The following is a 14783-nucleotide window of genomic DNA, read 5'->3' on the forward strand; positions in this document are numbered from 1 at the left end:
CGTCTTTCGTTTCGGCTGCACTTTTTATTATGATTCAGGTAAAACAAGTTTTTCCCTCCTTCCCCTTTGTATGGTTTATAGAGATATATTGCGGATGGGGGCGGGGGAGACCTCCAATCCGGGCTGGCTGGCACAACAACTGCGGACGTAGTGCACGCCCCCAATTTGTGAAAACAATTATTATGATTACAGAAATGATTTCGATTTTGAGTTCGGTTCGCTTTGCTTCGTTTACGATTCGGCTGGGGAGTGGCTCTCTTATGGCTGTGGCATGTGTGTGTTGCGCGTTCGTTTTTGTGGCACATGCGAATGGCAGCAGCTGCTGTTCATTTTGCAGTTGAGTTCTGGAAAATTCCCTTCTTCAATTGATTGCAACAAATTACACTTAAACGTTCGGCTCATGTTTGATTTACCAAGGAAAATGTGGAATTATGAAGAATTTGAGGGAAATTGTTAAATTACGCGGAATTGTTGGCTGAAAGTTTGAAAGACAAACAAATTTGTTATGATAATTAAATAATTAAAGCAATTTTTGAGAATTAAATTACTGGACATGGGAATTGATAGATAATTCAGGAAATTGTTTGAACAATTTTAGGAACATTTTAGAGCTATTTTTTATGTTAAGAAATTCTTAGACTTTATGCCAGCGTGTTCCATGTGGAAGATTTGCAGAAGAATCTATGAACTAAATACAAAATAAACCAAAAACCAAATTTACAAAACTATCACCACAATCCATCATCAAAATATTCCCAAAAATCAATTCTGCACAACAATTTGTGAAGAATAAATTTGGAACCCTCAACAAGATCCTTCCCTTTGTAATGCCAACTAATGAACATCAGTCTGCTGCCTCCGCCCTGCAGCCGAATGTCACAAATCTGTTCCAAATTTAACTCCGATGTCAGCAACCCCCTTTTAATGGTCCGCCATGGACACACAATACGATCCATAAGTTTGCAAACTGGCGAAAAATTAACGGGGGCAAACGGGCAAAGCAAACTGAAATCTGGCATGGGATACAATTAATAATGGAAACTGTGTGTAAAAACAAGAAATACATTAACACCAACAACGGCTGAACTGACAGAGCGGAGCAGACACAGCAATAAACAGCTGCAAAGAGTATGAAAAGAGGGGGAGAGAGAGACGAAAAACCTAGCGTATCAAAATGCAACCCACAATGACACAAACACAAACGCGAACACACGCGTACACGCGCTGCTTCGCTCTCTCTACGCCTCTCTCTCTCTCTGTAAGCAGCGCTCTCTGCGTGACCGTTCCACAGCGGCGATTGGTTGGCTGGCAACATCCCCCGACCGGCAAGCGGTGAAGCAAACACACGGCACGGCACGCAGCAGTCCTCCTATACGCAGCCAACGCAGTACAGTGGATTGGGTTTATTGGGAATTCTTGTTTTTAGTCTACACTAAACCCGACAGAGCAACGGACGTGAGAGATCTCAAATCTCAAACAGAAACGACGACGAACCAAAACGTCGTCTCGCGTCGGCAAAACTGAACGTAACGAAATCTCAGCGACACAGACTTAACGAAGCGTAGACCCAATTTGAATTTCAATTCCGATTTTGTGTGCATAAGAATCCGAAATAAATAATGACATTGTTGTCCAACGTTGGGTAATACTGGTAGCAGCAGGCTGTGAAGCAAAAATGGTGAAGATCGTTGATGGTCTCCCCGAGATCAGCGCCCACAATCTCACTCATCATCACCACCATCATACGCCCACGCTTGCGCATCATCATCATCATCCGCTGACGCTCTCATCGCATCCACATCCCGTCGGCATTAATCTCACGAATCTGATGAAAATGGCCAGAACGCCGCATCTCAAGTCCAGCTTTTCGATCAATTCGATACTGCCCGAGACGCTGGAGCATCACGAGGACGAGGAGGAGGATAAGCCCGAGGATCAGTCGATGCTTCAATCGAAATTTCTGCCCAACCACAACAACAATAACCCCGTTGATGCCACGCATTGGGGCAACGACGAGCACGATCCGGAGAGCGATGTCGAGTCGGATCTGGATGTCACGTCCATGTCCCCGGCGCCGGCTGTCACCAACAACGAGAGCAGCGACGTGGACGAGGTGGACGACTGCGACGACGTGGACGAAGACGTGGACTGTGATGCCGATGGCGATGGCGAGACCACCGACGGCGATGCCGAGACCAAGTCCAGCGATGGCAAACCCGTCAAAGACAAGAAGGGCAACGAGAAGCCCCCCTACAGCTACAACGCGCTCATCATGATGGCCATCCGCCAGAGCCAGGAGAAGCGGCTGACCCTCAACGGCATCTACGAGTACATCATGACCAACCATCCGTACTACAGGGACAACAAGCAGGGCTGGCAGAACTCCATCCGGCACAATCTCAGCCTCAACAAGTGCTTCGTGAAGGTGCCGCGGCACTACGATGACCCCGGCAAGGGCAACTACTGGATGCTCGATCCCTCGGCGGAGGATGTCTTCATCGGGGGATCCACTGGCAAGCTGCGGCGACGCACCACAGCCGCCTCCCGCTCCCGGCTGGCTGCCTTCAAGCGTTCGCTGATCGGCCCCATGTTCCCCAGCCTGGCGGCCTATCCCCAGTTCGGACAGTTCCTCACGTATCCCCCCTCGGCGCCCAGTCTGCTGGCCAGCATGTACCAGCGCTACAATCCTTTTGCGCCAAAGAGCGGGCCCGGCGGAATGCCGGGCATGCCGCCGCCGCCGCCAGGACCTGGACCGGGTCAGGGCTTGCCGCCGCCTCCGTTCGGGGTGCCGCCGACAGGCAATGAGCTCTATCAGCGCCTCCAGTACCAACAGCTGTTGCATCAGCATGCGGCAGCCGCCGCTCTGGCGGCACATCAAAGACAGCTCTCTGCGGCGGCGGCGGCGACGGCACCACAGCCTCATATGACACATCTGGGGCAGCCGCCCTCGTCGCCCAGTCACCTCCATGGCGGTGGCAGTAGCGGAGGAGGAGGCGACTCACCAGGTCCCTCACCACAGCCGCTGATCAATCCGGTCACCGTCGTCTCGCGCAATAGCTGAAGGAGCGAGCGAGGGAGCGAGGGAGCGGGTTGCGGCATGGCGTTTGGTAGTTGATTTAGTTTAAGTATTGATTGTACATAGAAATAGCCGCGACTGAGGCGCCAGACGCTTGTATATAGAGAAACCAGGATGGGTGCCAGCAGGGATTCCATTTGCAGAGTCGAAGATGTGCAGGCAAGTGGGAAATTATGAGAGAAGAGCGTAGCAGAAGTAATAAGATTTTTGTGGAGGTAATTCCATTCAATAAGAATAGTTTTTCGGTACAAATTTCTTTTGTGATCCACAGAAAGAGCCATCTTGTAGAGGGTTTACATTTGGATAGCATTCTGGTAGTAATATTTCCCTGAGAAAGAGATTTATAGATCTTCTGGTAATGCAGAAAATTATATAAACTCATGAGGAAAACCTTTCTAGATACAGAAAAGATTCAGCATCAAATTCTTAATAAATTTTCACAAACAAAATTTGTCAAAATTCTCTTAGACATTCCCTGCCTCACACAATTTCCTCTGCATTGGATAACCCACCCATCCCAGTGAGTGTTTCACAGAGAGTTGGATCAAAACTGTTGTCACATATCTACGATATAAAACGCTCTACGATTAACTATTAACTATTAACGATACTTAAGCGCTGCAGGCAAAGAACTAAGCACTATTTAATTTATATTTATACATATGTATTATTGTATATTTAGACACTGAACGAAACGAACAACAACAATCGAGAAAACAATTAAAGATTCTATTTGAAATAAAAAATAAAAGAAACACACAGACAAATCCAACATGGAGGGGCAGCTGGAGAAATATTTGTGTGTGCGGCGGGTGTTAAATTGAACTGCAGTGGCCGCTAAATGAATCTGTTGTCGCGACAAAGTTGTCGACAATCGGCCAAACAGGAAGTCCTTAATAAGTGGGAAAGACACACACACACACACACACACACAGCCAGACACCCAGATGCTCATGGGTTGGTGTTGTAAAAGCAGCGCTAAAAGCCACTGCCGAGTGTCAAATCAAATGAATTTTTAGCGCATGTCCCACACACGACAAGCGTGAAGAGGGGAGAGGCAGGCAGCGTGGCAGAGGCTGTGGCTGTGTGGCTGCTGATGAAATTGTTTTACCGACTAACTAAGTGCAGTTTTAGTTGTAACGATGTGGCGCCAGAACAGAGGACTTTACGCTAGTCATAAAACAATTCAAACTAAATAACTTTAAGGAACATTTTAGCAGTTTAAAGAAGGAGAAAAGCTAAAGGAAAGCAGCTCCTAAAGAGCAGTTAGTCTGTCATCTCCTACCAACTGCAAATCGAGAACAGACCCCTACACTCATTCATCTAATTGACACACTTCTTGGCTCCACATCCACCTCCAACTGGTGTGTCTAGCACACCTTGAATGCTGCTCAATCTTCCAACTCGATTCACTTGCTACACTCATAATTCATAGCCGATGATTCATGCGCCTGCGAGGTGAACAAACTGCAATCGCTGGGCACCTTTATGCGAGTCGTCGTCTAACACGGCGAATGCGTGATATCCATCGCATCCATCTAGTTGACAATTGCCGCCTGACATTTCTCAGTTGCACATTTCAATTGAAAGAAATCTTAGACAAGGCAAGACAAGACAAGCCAAGAGGCGACAACTTGGCGTCCAAGTGAATTCTCCTGTTGAGTCAACAGTCTGCGATTTCAGAGCATAAGAACGAGAATGAGAATGAGATTATCCAATTCACTTAGTTAATACGAGTAGCCAGGCAGCAGGCAGTACGGGTTCTACTCTTGAGTGCATTTTATTGTTAGGGTTTCCCAATTGGGGTTTTGCCTGCTACTCAATTCCATTCAAGTTGCCAATTATGCGACCATTATTCAATCAAACTAAATTTATTTGTTTGTCTCTTTTCCACGTAAATCTCTCTCAGCTCTCGTGTGTCTCCAGACACAGATTTCCACAGATACACTCGAAAATCTTTCAATTTATTCGCCTTACGCGACGGATTATTGTCTGTGTAAACATTTCAAGTGAATTATCCTATGTGCAGCCGTACTATTCACTCAATTAACATCACATGTGAGTCTGAGTGTGGCTCTGGTCGCGGTTCACAAGTTCAAGAAACTTTCAGAGCTGTCTCGGATTTTAGATTGAATGTGGCGCCAGTTTGTTGTGCGGTTTTGTAATACTTAACTCGGGAAGTGTGTGTGAATGCTGATTAGCGGGTTAGACCAGTTGTAGTTAATGTTCTAAATGGAATATTTATAGCGTGCACTATGGAAATATTACAATCATTTTGCCTCATCCTTTTCGCTTTCAAAACTTGCATCCTCGAGGCAGCAGCAACCCACTCGAACACATATAATTTCGGGTAACCTTTAAGGCAGTTGCACTACCATCTGAAGGGGTCTCTGACGGCAGTGAGAATCTTTTGTTTGACTTGTGGCAGGGCTAAACTGTAATAATTGGATGGGGCGAGACCAGGGCAGAGCCCGATGAGCATGAGCATGAGGATGAGGATGAAAACGATGACGAGATGATGTTGATTATGAACATGACTGCCTGTGACTGGCATGAAGAAATCATTTTATTCATTTCTGAATTTCCAAAATTATAGCATGCAACATCGATACACAACAAGCCGCAACTAAAGCGGCACCGATACAGGGAACAATGCACTGACAGAGGGGTTGGGCAAGGGTTGGGGGGAGACACTACTAATGACGATAATTGCACACAACTCATATATGACTTCGCTTAGGTCATAAATACAGACATTAACACCTGATCCGAATGGTCAGAGGAGCGACACAAGTTTTCTTTACATTTTTCTCTACACTTTTCAGCGTGTGTTGTGCCGCGAGCTAAAGGTGTTTTCCCTGCCGCACCCCATTGTTATGGTAAATAGTATCCATCCCCCTCCTGCCCCATTATAACACTCTTTCTGTGCCGTTCCGCTCTTAATTATAGTCGCAGCTTAATCTGGAGCGAGGCAGCTGTAGTCACAAGTCGATGCCTGAACAATTGAACAATGGAATTGGAATTGGAAATGGAAATGGGGATGTGGCCTGGCGCTTTGTAATGCCGCCAGGGCGGGGGGGTAGGCAGTTGGCAGGTGGTAGCCCTGTAGCCCTTCTCCATTATTCGTTGTTGGCCAAAAAGCGCACAAGAGTTGCCAAACAAATTCTTTTGTTATTTAATTGTAACCAAATTATTTCCACACGCTCTTTCTTTCTTTCCTTTGGAAGGGAACCTCGCACTTTATTTTTACCACCATTGTTCCACCATGTCCACGACTGTCTCTCTGCTCGCTCATTGGTGGCGGACGCCATTCCTCCTCCTCCGCCTGATCTTTATCGCCTTAAGTTTACAAATTTTAGTTCCTAATGAGCGATTTTAGGCATTGTAATTCATGATGGAGTGGTGCCAGGTCGGGTCTGCCGCTTTTTATGTGGTTTTTTCGTTGGAATTTCTCTGCTTCTGTTGCTGTTGCTGTTTTTTTCTTTCAGTCATGCCGCCCCATAAGTCCAGCACGTTGACGTGCTTTTGGTGGGTGTGGTTCCTGTTGAGGGCGTGACTTGATGGCTTAAGTCGTGTTTGGGTGCTAAATATGGAAATTCATTGGCGGGGGGGACTCGATGCAGTTGGAGGTTTACGCCCGGGCAGACATCAATTACAATTTGCCTCGAGGTCTTGAAATGTTTATAATCGCGGAGTATATGTACATAAATAAAGTATTAAGCGGAAATTACTGCAGTGACTATTTAAGTATAATTTAGGTGTAGTTTTTAAGATACGAAAGTCATATCTAGCTACAAGCAATTAAACACAACGTAAATTGTGATACAAATTAAAGAAATAAAATCTTGAAGATTTTCTGGAAATAAATATACAAAAACGATCATTTGAGGTGCTATCTTTGAGAGAAGTTTTTGTTGTAGAAATGGCGAATTTGGATTTTCTCTAATATAATGCAACTTCTTTTAAAGATCTTCGCAATTAGTAGGGAAAATACTTACATTTATTATAATGACTTCACCCTTATCTCTTCCACATTTACCACAAAAATCTTAAATATCTACCCACAGCAATTTTCCCTCCAAAATCTCTTTTTGCTACAATTTTGTAATGATCTTTTGCTTCAATATGCTGAGCACTGCACCCTTTTGTTAGGGCCCGAACACAATACTTTATATGATGATCTGATGATCTACTTTTCCATTGAAGATCTGGCATATTAGACAACAAATGTTTGGCAGCATAATCTACTTTCTGCTCAGATATCGCTTACTCTCGGAGGGCATTCAATGAGGGGATAACTCACTCCTACGCTGCTGCACATTGCTGCACTGTCTAAGGATTATGCCAAAAATGGCAACTAGCTGTATCCCTTTGGCACAATGTTGCCCAATGTTTTACAACAATTTATCTAGGACATCTGTGTGGCAAGAGAAAAGGTCAAGGGATCAGTGGTAAGAGTACACCTCAAAGAGATTCGCATTACATGGACCATTGTTTTTTGGGCAGCTGTTTGAGCTGTGGAACTGGACTTTGCCAAAACCAAAAAAAAGTCCAAGGTAATCCGAAGCGCAAACATTTTGTTAGGCAAAACAATCGACTCGCTGGACGAGATTGCATTATTGCGGTTAGTGGTCAGGGGTTTGGGGTTTTCAGGAAGATGACTTTCATTGTTTGTTGCTGGTGTTCACTTGCAGCTGCATAAGTACATCCCATGAGCATATCCTGTACGTAATTTCCTGGGAAAGCTTTCAGCCACACAGCGACCATTTTCGGGGCAGCCAAAACACTTGAGCACTTAAAAAGGCGCATGAACTCGATCCTGGTTTACTCCTCCTCCTCCCGTACTCCTCCTGCTGTACTCTTCATATATCTCCCTCTGCCATTGTGTTGTGTGTGTGAAACAAAACCGTTTGTTTCAATACGTTTCCTTGCATTTTAGGTTGTTGGGAAACAGACGAAATGGACTCATTGATTCCAATTGACTGATTTCAATTGAAGTTAAGTGTCTGCCACTGCCACAGACGCCGTCACAGCCGCACTCCTCCCAGTCCCAGTCCCAGTGCCAGCCGAGCCGCTCCTTCGCAGCCAAATGCCCGCGTTCGTCCGCAGCCAGGTCGAACGCCGTTGCCTTGTTGACTCTACGTTTTTGGTACTCATTGGGGGGGAAGTGCTGCAGCGGGGTATGTTGGTTTGAGAACTGTTTCGACGAAGTCTGGGAAATACTGGAAGATTATCGAAGATTTCTAGACATAAAGTTCTGATATGAACGAAGATTCATTAAATTTTGTAAGTTATGTGGGCAGCTGTACTTGCATAAATATTGCGACTACCTGCTTTACCTCCTACGTTTTGCTTATCTTTGCTGAAGCTTTGTTTTTGCTTGCACCGCTGTGCGCTCTCTCGATTTTCGCTTTCTGTTTGCGCCGCTATGCGCTCTCTCCAATTTCGCTTTCTACCTGCTTGCGCTGCTAAGCGCTCTCTCGAAGCTCGCTCTTCGTTGTCTACGCATCTATGTTGCCGTGCAAAGCAGCGCTCAGCGTCATCGGATCTGCAATACAGTTATGCAAAAGGTAAGCACTCACTCGCATGTTTTCTATGTTTTGCATTACTCCTAGCTCTCTGCATATTTACTGGGTACTCTCGAGTCTCAATGCCTAAATCATATGTGAATATGTTCAACACTTCCTTGAGACTTTTTTTGGTCACGGCAGCTGAACGTCGCTCACGTATTGGGGGTGACTGTGACTCCTGCCCTGCCTTGTCCTGCTGCTGCTCCGCGGTCGACCTTGTCAAGTGCCTTGTTAGCTGTTGGGCAAATGTGCCACACAAGTGGCTCACATCAGCGGGATCGCAACCGAATGAAACGTGGATTGGATCATCGAAAGCTTCCCAAGAAAATGCCACAGCCACCAGCGGAGTCAAAGTTGAGAAAATGCTGCTTCCGTTTAATTGACAATTGAACTCGAACCCGAACTCGCGACTCGAACTCCTGGGCAGCCAGAAAACCCAGAAAATAAGCAAAAGAGAGGAAGAGAGATGTGTGGAGGTTCGAGTCATCTCAAGTCCATTCCAAGTCATGCACTTAATTTCCCGTTTAAAACGCCATTCATTCAATTAAGCGAATGAATTTGTGGCACGGCAGCCGACAGCAGCCGCCAGGCAGCCACAGCCTGCAGCCACATGAAGATCATCTGAGTCTCGGTCTGAGTATCTCTCAGCATCTCTGAGTAGATTGGAGCATGCGGGCACTGGTCAGGTCTGCCCTGTGGTCCGATCTGATCTGATCTGATCTTTTGTCTGCCCTCCGACGGTTGTCGACGCTGTGCTGGCTGTGGGCTTTCTTCACTAATCAGACGCGGGTCAAAATATTTACCACTTGACCCTATTGATTTAATTAAATAGTTTCAAGACATTCAACTGTTTGTTGGCCGCGCAAAACAAATTTGGTGGAGCTTCACTCTCGCGCTCTCTCGGAAACGCAGGCAGAATGAGAGCGCATCTCCAAGTGCTTCTCCCACTCTCTTTCGCTCTCTGTGTCTCTGGAGCTGTCAACACAGATTGCCGGCTGCTGCCCAGCGAACGACGTGTTAATTAACGAGAGAGTTAACTAATTGTTGTTAGCAAAATATTTTCGTAATTTGATACTAAATTAATGTTCCGCTCGACTTGCCTGCTTGTGGGCTTTTGTGTTCAACAGTGCCCCAAAAAAGTCTGAGAAACAGTGGTTGAAGGAAGTTCGAATATTAAAGTGGAATATGGAACACTTCGTTCTCCATTTCTTCTTTCATTTTGGTATATTTTGCCCCACTGTGCGCGATCTGTTTCCTCACTGTTGCCGCCTGCCCATGTCGAACCATGTTGGAACCACTTCGCGGGAATTGGATACCTGGCTGGCTGCATGAGTCCCTGAATCTTTGTGAGCCAATGAACACAAATTCTGTGGATTTGCATGTTTGTTTGTGCATTTCGCGCGCGCCTGAAACGAGGTCCCAGGCCCCAGGGACTGTTCAAAAAAGCGAACAAAAAGTGGACCATAATCAAAGATGGTTAACAGTCGGTTGGGCAACGCCTAAAATGTTTTATTGTTTTATTTGTTGAGAGGCGGCGCTTCATAAGATAGATTTGAAAGTTGTTTCCCGAAAAATCAGGACTCCATAAATCCAATCTTATAACCTTTAAATATTCATGAGCCAACGACAGGACAATGTGTGAACGCGAACAAGGAGCAGGAGGTTGAGATTGCTTCCAGAATGAGGTATGAAATGCGTAATGTATTAATATCATTTATGGCCATATTTATTCTCATGACAAGGATGGGTCGCAGCGCTCGGGATGGTGGATGATGATGGTTCGGGAATCGAACGGAATGGGATAACGGGAGCGGGAACGGGAGCGGGAGCGGGCGACATTGCGACATATAAATGACAAGGACACTCCCATATTTAGCACGTTTTAACATAAGGCCAACACAATGGCAACTGTGGCCAGGCGGTTGAGGCCGATGCCGGGGTTCTAATGGTGGTGCAGACCCCGTCGTCCGTCCAAAAGGTGATGGTGGTGGTTCCCTTTTCTCATGGCACCCTAAAAATCACAATCGGCAGCGACAATTGCAGCGGCAAAGCGCGGGTTAAATGAAATGGAGAATGCCATTCCTAATTATGTGTGAGTGTAACTGTGTGTGTGTATCCTGGATGCAACTGTATGTGTGTGGGCACCCTTTATTTCCTGTATGGATGGCATTTAGCCAGGGCTGTCGTCGCAGCCATTGTTGCCGAGCAGCCGCCGCCGCCGCAGCCGCAGGATGAAGGACGATGCGCAGCGATATATTCGTGTTTCTGCCTCGTTTGTTTCATTCGCAGAACGCGCATCCTGCTGCACAGCCGTCGTCCTTTATTTATTTGTGTTTATAATACAACAAAATCAGTAACGCTTTCACCCCCCAACCCAAAACCCAAACTCAAACCCAACCCACCCAGATCCAGAGCCCTGCCGCACCATCCAAGAACTGGTTGCCGGGCTTTGGGCTCGTTCTCGTTCTCGTTCTCGCTCGCCCTGAGCCTGCGCTCGGGGAATATCGCTGCTGTTGTTGATTATGACTGCGACGATGTCGACGTGATGTTTACATTTATGGATTATTGTTTCCGTATGTCCTGGGCTCTGGGTTCCTGGGTAACTGCGTCCTTGCCCCTGCCCGCTCATAAGTTCCGCACAATCATGCTCATAGGCATTTTCTGTGTTCTTTTTCTTCATCTGAAGAGACGCCTGCCTGGCAGCACAGTGGTGCAGGGTTTTGGTGTTTGTTTGACGAGGAAGTTAGTCTTGGTTTTTTGATTGGGTGACAGACTCAAGTGGTCTGCGAGCGGAGGTGTTTGCTTGAAGGTGCTTGAGCATTGCTGGAGTGGAGAAAGTGGAAAACTTTCAAGGGTGCTGCTTTGGGACTTATCGTGGAGGAGTAAAGGAGTTTTCGATGGTAGAACTCTCATGGATAAGACATGGCAACTAATATTAGCTAAAAGAAACAAACATTTCATTCATTAAAAAGTTGTTCTTAAAATCAAACGAATTAATGTACAACTTTGGCTACATTTCTCAGTGTCAAAGTAAGTTGGTTCTGGCATTTGTCGCAGTCTCCAGCGAAGGCCAACAACTGGAATTAGCATGGGTTAAGCGGTCGTTAAACGTTGTAGAAATGCACATAAAAATGTGAGTCAGGGATTAGTAGAATGTACATAAATATATCTATGGACATATCAATTCTTGTTAATGCAATTTATTCATATCTTTGCCGATTGCTTTTTCCATTTCTCTATAATAATAAAAGAACAATAATTGACACTTGGTCTTTAAACTTTGTTCCCAGCAGAACGTCATATCAAGTCTTACACTATCCATACATTCAAAGCAGGGCTAGAGACGCGGCGCTATCTAATATGCATAGGTAAAGCTCTGCCGCAGCGCTGTCACTGCTCTGCCGCTTATTTTGGCGTCGAGCATAATTGTTTGTTGTTGCTCTTGTTTTGTAATTACCGTCTCACTCCATAAACTCGCTCGCGCTTAAGCTTCCGCTCTGCATCGACTTAGATCGCTCTTGCGGTTGATCTGAGCTTTTGACTGCTGCTGCAGTTCTGAGCTTGCAGCTCCGACGGCAAACATACAATAAAGTTCATTGAATAAACAGACCAAAATTAATCTATTCTCTTGTCATTATTATATGTGACATGATTCTATATCCTCCTCCAAACAAACCTATTTCTCATTATAGTTCGCATATTTTTCTTAAGAAATGTTACAGATGTCCACACAATCTGCACATTACGGAACCTAGAACACATTTATTTTACCCATTAATATCCCAACTTTTGTCCCACTGTTTTTCGTCTGTCACTTCCAATTGCTTAGCCACAGCTCAGCCACGACAATTGTGGAACTTCTCGATTGAATGCTCTACCTTTTGGCTTTGCGTTCGCACTCCTCTCTCTCTCTCTCTCTCTCTCTCTCTCCCTACCCCTTCTTCCGCTCTTTCTGTTTTGAAATACCAAATTGGGAATTATTTGTAAGCATGGCTGGCAGTGTTTTGTTTCAGTTGCTGGGCCAGCAGCATTCAGATTCAAATAAATAAAATAATATTTGGAAATTCGCACCCTAAATACGCGAACTGAAGCCTGGAGAGCGAGAGAGAGAATCAAAATCCACGGATGAGCACTGCCATGAGGATGAAGCTGATCCGATCCATTGAGTGGAGAGGGGTTGTGGCATTAGTTCGGCTTTGGCACCGTTAAGGAGACCTTGACGTTGAGGCAGTTGTTAATATTTTTCTCTTTCTCTCCTGTTTTTTTATGACTGTTGTTGCTGTTGTGATTCGCTACGATATTACAGGGGAAATACTCGCATGTAGAAGTGTTGGGGGGGAAACTCGAATACAAATTGAAATGGAAACCGAAGGCCTGGCCTGGCCTGTGCGCTTGAGGTCTTAATCTAACCGAAAAGGCAACCCCCTAGGGGATAACGGGCCAAATCATATGCAACTCCCAGGGCATATGTCCTGGCTGCACTCTCTCTCTCTCTCTCTCTCTCTGTCTGTCTGTCTGTGAGTATTACACGGATTTATATTACGCTCTATTGACTTTTGTTGCTTGTTGTTGCTGCCAAGTGGCCTTCTTTTTGGGTAGAAGTGGGCTTAGCCATGGTCCTCGTAGTCCCCCCATGGCTGGCACAGGGGTGTTTGCCATATTTTCAGGGTGTTTGCCATAAACGGAGATTAAGACATTAATTTAATTGCTCGTTCCTGGGGATCCCAACAGAAAGAGAGAGACTGAGTGAAAGTGAATGCAAAAAGAAAAGGATATTCCCGTACCTCTGTTTACCCATTTGATTAGTTCTGGTAGCTGGGGAATGTCTGTGATTTATTCACTGTTACTCCATGTGGATTTTCCCATGGCCTAGTATGAGTCCGAGTCCGAGACCGAGACCGAGGAGTGGCACTTGATTAGCCGCTGGCTGCTGGCTGCCACTTTTGGATGCTGCTGCTGTGGGAACAGGTTCTCAAGGAGTTCCAACAGAGATTGACAAAGTTTTGTGAGAAGAACTTTTCGAGTGAGCGTGAGGAGAATTAAGAGTGGAAGAGATGGGCTACAGCGGAGAGAGAAAGGTGGAGGCAGAGGGACATATTTACAACGTTATTTGCATACTCTTACAGAAGGAATAAATGAGGATTATTAGATGATTTTCCACTTCAAAGTTTACTAAAAAATATATGCAAAATGTTCTTTTTTTTGTGATAAGTTCTTAGAAATAAAGAAATAATTAATTAAGCCAACATTTCTCTTCATTTTCGATCACTTTCATTTTGTAGCTCAAATTCTCAGCCACTTTCCCCTAACGTCTCTCTATCAGCATACGAAAAAAAACCCCCAAACAGTTTACAAATTGAGACATTCACTGTGGCAGCAGCCAGCCCCCGCGCTACCATTTTCCCCCTTGGCGAGTATCAATAACAATTTTCTATAATTTTTCAACAGAGTCATGGCAATGTCCAAATGGTCGCTCTGGTCTTGATTTCGCGAAGTCCACAAAAAGTTGTCTTTGGAGCTGCAACTGCCTCTCGTAAATCGCAACTGGGAGCGAGGAGGAGTCGCGTCGCAGTGGCAGTTCGAGTCCGCGTCTGAATCCAAGTCACAGCGAAATGGAGAGCTTTTGGCTGGGCAAAAATGTTAATTAACTTTTCAATCCTTAAATAATGAATGATCAACGCATCCGCGGCGACATGCTGAGTTCCTTTTTATCACTGGGAATGGCCAATGGAGTTGGTAACTGGGGGAACGGCATGGAGACGACTCTGCGAGAGTGTGTGGCGGGGCATGGGGTTGGGGCATGGGGAGCGGGGAATCGTGGTCTGCTCTCTGCTGATATTGGCTTGCATATAATTTATATTCGATCCGATAAATTTATGCGCTGTGTGAGCATGCGCATGCGCCCGCGTCGACTCCTGTGACTACCGACGGGCAGGCAGTCAGCCACTACCAGCAGCCAGCAGCCAGCAGCAGCCCATGCCCATCCTCCATGTCCCAACTGGAAGTCAGTCGTCTAGTGCAGTGCCTGTTGCAGTCCCCGAGATTGCTCTTAACTCCTCTAGCATGTGTCAGCGGGTGACCCGAGTGTTTACACGCAAATTTACACTCTCATTTGTTGCTTTGAAAATTGTGCTGTT

General features: G+C 45.8%; 1 protein-coding gene across 1 annotated transcript; it reads left to right on the plus strand.

Annotated features, from left to right (window-relative positions):
- Positions 1-1413: 1413 nt before the first annotated feature.
- LOC117901857 (fork head domain transcription factor slp2) lies at positions 1414-3299 on the plus strand. Its single transcript, XM_034812811.1, has one exon. It carries the CDS (start codon positions 1676-1678, stop codon positions 3059-3061), a length of 1386 nt encoding a protein of 461 aa, XP_034668702.1. The 5' UTR covers positions 1414-1675; the 3' UTR covers positions 3062-3299.
- The last annotated feature ends 11484 nt before the right edge of the window (positions 3300-14783 follow it).

The sequence above is a fragment of the Drosophila subobscura genome, chromosome U (assembly GCF_008121235.1).
Source record: "Drosophila subobscura isolate 14011-0131.10 chromosome U, UCBerk_Dsub_1.0, whole genome shotgun sequence".
NCBI classification, from domain to species: Eukaryota; Metazoa; Arthropoda; class Insecta; order Diptera; family Drosophilidae; genus Drosophila; species Drosophila subobscura.

Bases quoted from the DNA above. Each gene is read 5' to 3' on its own strand.
- LOC117901857 (XM_034812811.1), top strand. From the start codon at position 1,676: ATGGTGAAGATCGTTGATGGTCTCCCCGAGATCAGCGCCCACAATCTC.